At 46.0% G+C, this 9,145-nt stretch overlaps 1 protein-coding gene across 1 annotated transcript in view; it reads right to left on the bottom strand.

The window, feature by feature from the left end:
• Window positions 1-796: 796 nt before the first annotated feature.
• LOC144473303 (uncharacterized) overlaps window positions 797-9,145 on the bottom strand; it is a 38,000-nt gene continuing 29,651 nt past the window's right edge. The window contains exons 12-13 of the mRNA XM_078187075.1: window positions 4,659-4,724; window positions 797-1,352 (exon numbers count right to left, since the gene is read on the bottom strand). Coding sequence (XP_078043201.1) covers window positions 1,264-1,352; window positions 4,659-4,724 — 155 coding nt within the window. The 3' untranslated portion in view covers window positions 797-1,263. The remainder of the gene's footprint in view (window positions 1,353-4,658; window positions 4,725-9,145) is intronic.

Below are 9,145 nucleotides of genomic sequence, written 5' to 3'. Positions count from 1 at the left end.
GCTGTTGCACGTCCTTCCGTCGCGCAAAGTTGCAACAGATCGTACGCTAATTATTTTGCAAGCGAGATGCGCCGAGCCTCGATTTAATGCTCGCGGCGCATGTTTCTTTTAAAGTTTCGCATGCGGTGAGCAGAGGCCGTAGATCCATTTTAATAAAATTATTAAAAAGATGAGACTCCGATCTTTTAAGTTTGCGTTCATCTTTACGGAAAGAACGATTTTTCCATCGATGCACAAATATTTGAATTCGACATTATTTCCAAAGCGATAGCTTCTAATTTTTCGTCTGTGACTAGTTGCAAAAATTTTTTCTAACGAAACGACTAAAAAGCGCTCAAAGTAGAGACTTTAAGCTTTAAAATAAGCTAAGCTGCATCGTCGTATGATATTTCCCAGGTAAGTTACAACGCTTCGAATATCACCTCATTTTAATTGTGTCGCGCGATGTTCTAAAGATGACGGCGCGCTTCTCCTTCAAAAGACCATAAACTCTCAACAAAAAAATTGCAAACTAAAATTCTTGGGTGCCACAAGAAAGCCGAGACTTTAATTTACAAGTACGCGTAAGCTTTTCTTGAAATAAAAATTTTCTTGTTCGTTTTCGAGTTCGATCTTAGCTCGATTCGTATATGGGACACACGGTATCTATCGAGAAACGATAGGGCGCCGTAACAAATTAAAACTGACTGTCTCGCGCGATCTCGCCGAACGATGCGAACAACCGGGACTCCACCGTGGCCTCGTATAAAATGCAAAAAACCTTTCCGCGAACGATCCCGCGCGCTCGCGTCGCGCGCGTCTCTTCTCCCGAAATGGCGGAACGCAAAACGGAAACGAGTCAAGGTAGAGGAAACTTGTAGATCGCGTGCAGAAAGATCGATCCGTGGGTCATGGGTGTTTGGAGGCTTGTCTCTCGGTGGTCAGTGTGTCCGGGTCTTGAAGTCGCTTGGTCGGAAGATCGTCGCTGTCGCCATATTTTGATCGTGTCGGGAGTCCAGTTGTCCAGTCGTGTGTCCGAGTCCGTGTCCGCGTCGAGTGAAACAAAAGGTGGAGTCGATTTGTCGTGGAGGGACCATAGACGACGTATCGATCGAGATCGCCGTTGTTCGGCGGCATCGACCGAAGTTATCGTAGCTATTGGACGACGCAGCAGCAAGGCCCGTTCGCCAGAGTGACGCGTTGCTGCCGGTACGAAGTGGATTGCTGCTGTCTGGACGCGTGTCGGTGCCGTTGCTGGCCCGCCACCCTGTTGCCGCACCTGGGCTATTGGTTTTCCAGCGAGTAGTGCCGCGACCTCTTCCAGAAACCCTTGAAGAATCCTTTCTTCTTCGGCGCGTCCCCGCACTCGGCCGCTGAAACGCAAAAGGTCACAGCATTCTCCTACCTAAGACGCCTCGACACTTTGGCACTTCGACCGCTCGACGAGCGTTCCACAATGGAACAGGACACGTATTTTCTCTCCAATACCATCGGCCAATTGACGAAATGTTCTATTCTAGTTTCGTTAAATCTTTAACCCTTTGCAATCGTATCCTCTAGCGACGGCCACCAAAATTACTTTTACATGAAATTAAAATAAAATTTTAAAAATAAATTTCTACTTATCAATTCTCTCCTGCCTCGTTCGTGGCTCGGCGTCTCCTAACGCCACGATCGCTCATTAAAAATTAAACAAAGCTACACTGTAAAACGCGTCGACGATTGGCCAACTGTGTCCAAGAAAATTGGTGTCTCGTTCCACTGCGCGCGTCTTCCCGACGTCCCACTTTCCTCCCGCGGAGCCGACCGAACGGTCTTACGTATATCAGCTGGAGGACGTATAGAACCTCGGAAAGCGCTTAAGCATTTTCGCCACGTTTTTACTCTCGCTATATGTTAATGCCCGATGCCAATTGTCCGCCAGCCGCATGACAATCGACCCTCTTTCCGGCGGACTTTAAACGAGCCTCGTCGACGCGGATCCGCGAACACGCTGTCGAAATATCGTCGGGCATCGGATTTTCCAAGGCGGCTTCGAGACGATCTCGAGCCTCCGGAACGGACTTTCCGTTGCAACCACCTCGGCGGACACGCGCTTCGAACCTTTGTCTAGTTTTCCCTGCCTCTAGATACGAGATCGATCGGCCAAGGTTCCGATGGCACTTCTAGCTTCGCGTTTACCCCTTGACTGCGACCTGCTGTAACTTATAATCTCGACACTTTCACCGCTGGAATCAAGTCTGCCTCGAATGCTCTACAAACGCGACGATTCTAAATTCGATCGAACAAATTTTTCATACCGCGTGGACGGATCTTGAATTTTTTCAAGGATCTTGGATCATTTTTTTTTGTTGAGATCTTTAACCCTTAAATGCATGATTTTTCCTTTTTAAATACAATAAATTGAAACAAGTAGTTACTTAAATATAGATTAAGGGAAAAATAAAGAAAAAAAAATTTTTTTTCCAAAAAGTATATTTTAAAAAAAAAAAAAATTAAAAAAAAAGAAAAAAAAATTATGAAATTATGTACGGAAGAAAACACTGATGTAAATATACATCATCATGCATTTAAGGGTTAACTTGTACATTTTTCTTCGTTCGACCGGGCAAGAATTTTCTCCGGTAATGAAAATGAAAAGGGCTCGAAGCAGAGACTTTTCCCATAAAAATAAGCCCAGCCACATTACTGTGAGTTATTTTTTCACGAAATTATAGCAGCTCGATGCGACGTTCTTTATCGTAAAAATAGGCATTCTCCGGCACATATATAAATAAAAAACAAATTCATCGAATGTTCAAAGGATAAATTTGTTGTTAAAACTTTCATACGGCAATGCAATATTATTTTAATTATATTATTTTAACGTTAACCCTCTTAGCGCCGACCAAAAGAGTCCCGCGTATCCGAGCGAAATGTACAAAATTCGTACGATGTAGTTTGACAAAGTTTTGGAAAGAAATTGCAAGTTTTGTAAAATTTAATGATCGCCGAATTCAAAAAGGGAGGAGAAATAAGAGATGAAATTGTTATTTAGTAAAAATATTAAGGAAACAATATGTTTTCAAGTGTAGCCGATAACGATACATCGTTCTTCGACACTAAGAGGTTTAACCCTCTTAGTACCGGCCAAAAGAGTCTGTATCTGAGCGAAATGTTTAAAACGCGTTTGACGAAATTTGATCAAGTTTCGCAAAGAAATTGTAAGAATTTTGAAAAGCCTAATAAATGACTAATTCAGAAAGGGAGAAGAAAAAAGAAATGAAATTGTTGTTTAATAAAAATATTAAGAGGACTATCTTTTCAATAATAGCCAATAACGATACATCGTTCTTCGGTACTGAGAGGGTTAAATCAGCAGTCAACTCGTGACCGATTCGAAGAGTTATCGACGGGCAAAATGGATCGTCCAACGGAATCTGTTCGCGTTGTCGTCGCGCGGTCCCGAGAGCTCGGAGGGGCGGACGCGTGTGCCGAGATCGACGGCGGAGAAAGGATCGAGATAGATCGCGTCTCGATGGAAAAGATGGGGAAGGACCGGCGCGGCGAAACTCGCGGGTGGAAAAGTCTGCGAAGAAGAGGGACGCGTGCGGGTCGATAACGCCGATAGCGTGCGTTTGTTGGGCGTGTCCGATCCGCGGCGTCCCCGGTTCGCCTCGTACACGCTGGGGAACGGATGGACCCCGCGCGATCGGCAGAAACGATTCGGTACGGCTCCCAGAGCGAGACTCCGCTCTCTATCGTCTCTGTACATCTCTTCCTGCTGTTCTTCTTTCGGCGGTGTCGCGTAAGCGGTGGTTTCCGAAAATACCCGGCGAATATTAATAGACCGGTTCGGTGAGAAACGCGGGGCAAGTAAACACCCTCGTCGCGGGAGAAGAGGGACGGATATTTTTGAACGATCCTATTCCGTGGATCGCGCCAATGTCGACCAGCTAGATCGCTAGATCTGCGGCCGTGGATCGGTCGGTGCCGGCCTCGAAATCGAACGGATCCACCGATTCGGATACGCGTTCCTTTCGACGAGCCTCCGCGACGATCCTTGGGCGACGAACGTGTTTAATTTATTTATATATACGGACGAACAGCCACATTTTTACAATAAAGATCGAGAACAAATGATCGATATCTACGTATTCCAGAAGCTGAGAATGCAGTGATCGATGAAGATTTCGATCTAGCAGCTCGATCGAATCGCTGCTTCATTATTCGAATATAATTGTAATTCGATCAACACGTACTGCTTTAATTATTTTTGATATTACTCACGTTTTCTAGTATATTGAACAATGACCAAAATATTCAAATACGAGGAATTGATTCGCGTAATAATCTCACATAAATATTTCCTCGAACAAGTTCAAACGATGCCGAACTCTGATCGAGACCGACCGTACACAATGAACAGCAACGATCCGAGTAAAATACCGCTGACACTCTAAGAAAACAAAGAAGAACGGCCGCCGAAGGGTTAAGCCTAACTCGCTCGTTCTCTAAAAATAGACGCGGCCGCCGCGTACCTCCTGGAACAGAGTGTTTGTCCCAAGGACCGCGACGCGGACCGTTTTTCGAGCGGTTTCGCCGGCCCTCGGTTACGTTCCATCTCGCTGGAAACGACGTCGCGTCGCGCGGTAGATCGAATCGAACCGACGTATCGATAGCTCGAAATGTTAACTCACCAGCGTAGGGCCCACCGCACGGCGCCGCCGCGTCCTTGCCGCCTTTGCCGTCCTTGCTTCCGTTCCCTGAAACAGTCCAGCAAAACGTCTCCTCTCGTGATCCGTGTTCGCCGATACGTTCGTTCGCAGGCGGAAACGAGCCAGCAAGCTGATATCGAGAAATTTCGTTCGAGCAAAAGTAACACACGACTGGCGACGACACACACAACCGCGGGAAACGATAAGGCAGCCGGAGAACAAGCGAGAGCGAAGGTAGAAATTATGCACCGTCTACTGTTTGCCCTGCAGGCTCATCGAGCGTGCACCGTGCAACGTGCCTTCCAACCCCCCCCCCCCCCCCCCCCCCCCCCCCCTCTCCCCCTTCGAGAACGAAAACCACATTTGAGCCGCCCAGTGCACACATCGGTTAACTCCACTTTTTGAAAAATCTTAAATTTAAGTGTCAAAGCACTTGGTACAGTCATAACTTTTTATATTTATAATAACTTTCCTGAGTAATAAAGATTAACACCATTAAACGGCAAAATCTTTTTTTTCTTTTTTTGCTATTCTTTCTTGTTAATTTTATACATTAAATAATATTAATTTTATACATTAAATTATACGTTAAATGAAAGCTATATCTGTATTTATTCATTCTACATTATATATGTGAATCTATGTTATAAGAGGAATTTTAAAAATCAATGTACATCATTTCATCGCGTTTCTCGACTTTTTGTTTTATGGAGTTAGTCGTTGTGTGCACTGAACGGCTCATTTCGCTTAGAACACACTGCCTGCGTTTCGAACTTCCTTTCCTTCTGTAAGCAGAACCGAAGATCTTCGCGTCGATAGAGTCTCGATCGCGATCTACGGTACGCGAGGACCGCGGAGGAACGTTTCAATTCCGCTGTTCCAAAGTCTGCGATGCTCGCGAATGCAACGCTTCGACGTCGCATAATAATTCGCGAGTGTTCGAAAAAAGTGTTGACGCGAAAATCGGATTTTTATTAATTTTACCGATTAACATGAGATAATTGATCTCTGCGCTCTGTAAATCTAACGTTAAACGCGATCGAACGATGCGCGATCGCGTCGACGACGCGGCAATGCAGCGACACGCGTGAATTAGGATCCATGGAAAATTGAAGACGGTGAATCGCCTGGAGTCGGCAGAATGCGCGCCGAGATTTCGCCGACTAAATTAGCCGTTGGGGATCTCTCGGACGGACAGTTGTTGCGACTCGTGCTCTCCGAAGCCTTTCCGTTTGGAATCATCCGAACCCGAGGAGAGCGGGTCTCATCCTCGCTCTATTTCTGGAAAGATAATAATAAACCGCGACGCGCGTTCTCGAGAGCCAGGCGCCTCTCTCCCTCTCTCTCTCTCCTCGAATCCTACGAATCTTTCGAACTTTCGCGCGTTTCCCACCGCGGGAAGAAGAACGTGACGCGGCGGGACGCGGGACGCGTCGGTTACCGTTTCGTTGTTACGTTCCGTGACGCCGGAAACGGCATCGATCGCCGATATCGACGACAACCGGCCGGCCGTCACGCAGGAAGAAGGAGAGACAGGAGACGTTTTCGAGGCGAGCAGAAGCCGGCCGGGGAACAATGACGCTTCGACGCCGCTGCTCTCGTCGGGGGTGATCGCACTCGCCACCCTCCGATAAATCAATAACCGGCTCGTTCCTTGCGAGGCGAGCGGAAAATCGCGGAATCGTGCGGCGCGAATGCGGCGGGCCGACGCAACGGGTGCATCGGTCTTGCGAACCGCGGAGGAAACGTCGTCGACGGCGATCAAACGAACGCGGTCGTTGCGGCGGCGAAGAAGCGTCTATTTTCCTTGGATGCCATTCGACAAAACATGGTCGAAAGTACTGTAAAGAAATGAGGAAAAGAGAATTAAGAAGCAGGAAAATCAGCCCCTTGACGTACCATTTTCTTCACAGTCACTGCGATTAAGAATTTTTCAATTGGCACAATTTCTTAGAAGGGAAAGAACATTAATGTTTATTCCGTGCCTGAATTTACTTGCATACTTTACACGTTGACGCCGGCATTCGCGATTTTCTCTGCGTGTTGGCGCTCGAAATTGACAAAAATTAAATAATTACGCTAGGTTTATAATATTGAATTTCTATGTTTTTACTATTGAATATCTGTTTATAATGTTCAGATAAAATAACGTGGAGGTTTAGTTTCATTTTGTATTTAGCGCGGAGTTCTGTGTACTTGGAACAATTTAGAAGAATGTGTTTTATCCAACTAAAAGTCGTCGCTAATAACCGCAAGTGTAGTTGATATGACGTAAAATACTATAGAAAAAAAAAAATAACGTAGACCTATTTTGTAGAATCTATTTTGTGAAATGCAAGCAAAATAAACAAACGTACGCAGCCGACGGGTCTGACACGTATGACTCACCGGTCGGTCAAGCCGTCGTCAACGTGTTAAATATTAATAACAAGGGATTAGAATTTTATTCCATCTTTAAAGAACAGAATAACCATCAATATTTAATTATTTATCACTAATAATATCCATCACGAGTCGGACTCGTTAAAGCACGGCAAGGTGTTAAATAAATCTAACGTAGATATATTACGTATATTGCATATTAGATTTCTTTTAGAAATTTTTGTTGCTAGCGGCTAATTTCTCTACTTTTTAAAACTTTACTCTCCGGATCCGAAACGATCATACGATCGATAACCGCAACATTTTTCAACTATTTTACCGTTCTCTACTATCTTCCGTCCGCGGTACAGTTATCAGCTGGCATGACAGCCCGCTATCGATCACGCGACAGTGTTTCGAAGACAAGACTCAGAAGGCCGAGGGCGTGCACTTCCTCCTGTTATCGGGAAATTCCGAATCACGGCGGTGCATCGGCCGGAAGTCGATTAGTTCTCGAAGTGTCGGTTATCTGCGGGTCTCGCGTGGCCAGCGCCGGCTTGGCAGAGCAAACACGTCACGCGGCGCAGCACCATATTGAAACCAGCTGACGTTTTCGGCCCGTCCAAATGTTCACGGTCCGGCTCCCCCGCTCCCCCCTCAGCCCCTACCGGCTCTAGGCTTTCCCTGTTCATCGTGGATCGCGCGGCTAGACCTCTCCGGTCGTGACCGTGAAGAAGAACGGCCGGCGAGGACTGTACAGACGGTACCGATCGATAAGCCGGCGTACACATTCTCTCTCCCGGTTCGAGATACACGCGTCGCCCGCGACCTCGCGCGCTCCGACCGGACCGACTCGTTGTAACCGGTCGAAAAATCGATCCCCCGACCGAATAATCCCGCTCGAAATCGATGCTCGATTCTCCGACAGACGCGTTCGCAAAAAAATGCGACCACCGCGTAATTCGAGCTTTTAATAAACTCGCAGCGGAGTGGTCGAAGCACGCGTGCACGGTTTCTTGGATGTTCGCCTAACTTGGAGTCACGTAACTTGGATCCTTTAAACCGTTACCTATTCTATGTCATGCTTGACGCGCGTTCGATACATTTATAATTGAATCTGACACGTCATTGGTTCGTAATTCTTTTTTGGAAATGCTGTGTCAAGTAAGCGACGTACACGGACGAGATACATCGGGAGCAGTCGTTCCGACTGGTTTGGTAACTCTAACGTCGACTCGCGATGTCTTCTGAAATTATTACCACGTAGCGCGAGCGCGTTTCGTTACCGGAGTCTGGGTCGGGTGTCTCGTAACGAGAGGAAGCGCGGATGGAACGGCAGGTTCTGCGTAGTCGTATCTCGAAACGAAAGCGAATCTCCGGCGAGAACGAAACGAAACGCGATCGATCGAGCGCGTAGGTTCGTTCGGGGAAGTATATTTAGAAGGAAACCTTGCGGAGGATGCCGGGAGTCGCAGAATTTTCATTCAGCGATTCCGTCTGCACACGAATTTCCGAGATCCGCGACCAGATCCCGACGAAGACGGTGGGAACAAATATGGAACTGTTTCATGCTTGACGTTACTTAACCTCTCGCACTATCGCTCCTCTCACGCTGTGACGATTAGCACTTGTTCATACTTAATGATTTTCCTAATAGGATCGGACAATATTTTTTGCCTGTATTGTCTTCATTTACCTTCTTTTCTATACTTTGACAACGGAAGAATTTATTTCTACTTCGACGCAGAAGAAATTAATAATATTCATATTTAGTACAGCTTGCATAAAATCTTCGCCACGAGCCTGACTCGTTATTATAGTGCAAGGCGTTAAATAGCAAAATGTTACAATAATGTCCTTAAATTATTCCAATGTCCGGTGTAGAATTAAGCGCAAACGGTTGATTATTTAGTCTCGCTATTAGTTAATTAAACTACCTCTATTTATATCGATAAAGGATCGAATAAACGTCCAAAAATAAAGAGCCAAGATAAGGGGTAAAATAAAGGATATTTTAAAGAAAGACCAAGTCCAAAGGGCAGAACAGTGGAATAAAGTAAGTACGAACAGCGTAACTATGTGAAATTTGGCTGGACTTTAAGAAACGG

This window comes from Augochlora pura, chromosome 7 (assembly GCF_028453695.1).
Source record: "Augochlora pura isolate Apur16 chromosome 7, APUR_v2.2.1, whole genome shotgun sequence".
NCBI lineage: Eukaryota > Metazoa > Arthropoda > Insecta > Hymenoptera > Halictidae > Augochlora > Augochlora pura.
Note: the sequence above shows the minus strand (reverse complement) of the source record. Positions and strands in the feature narration are given on the sequence as shown.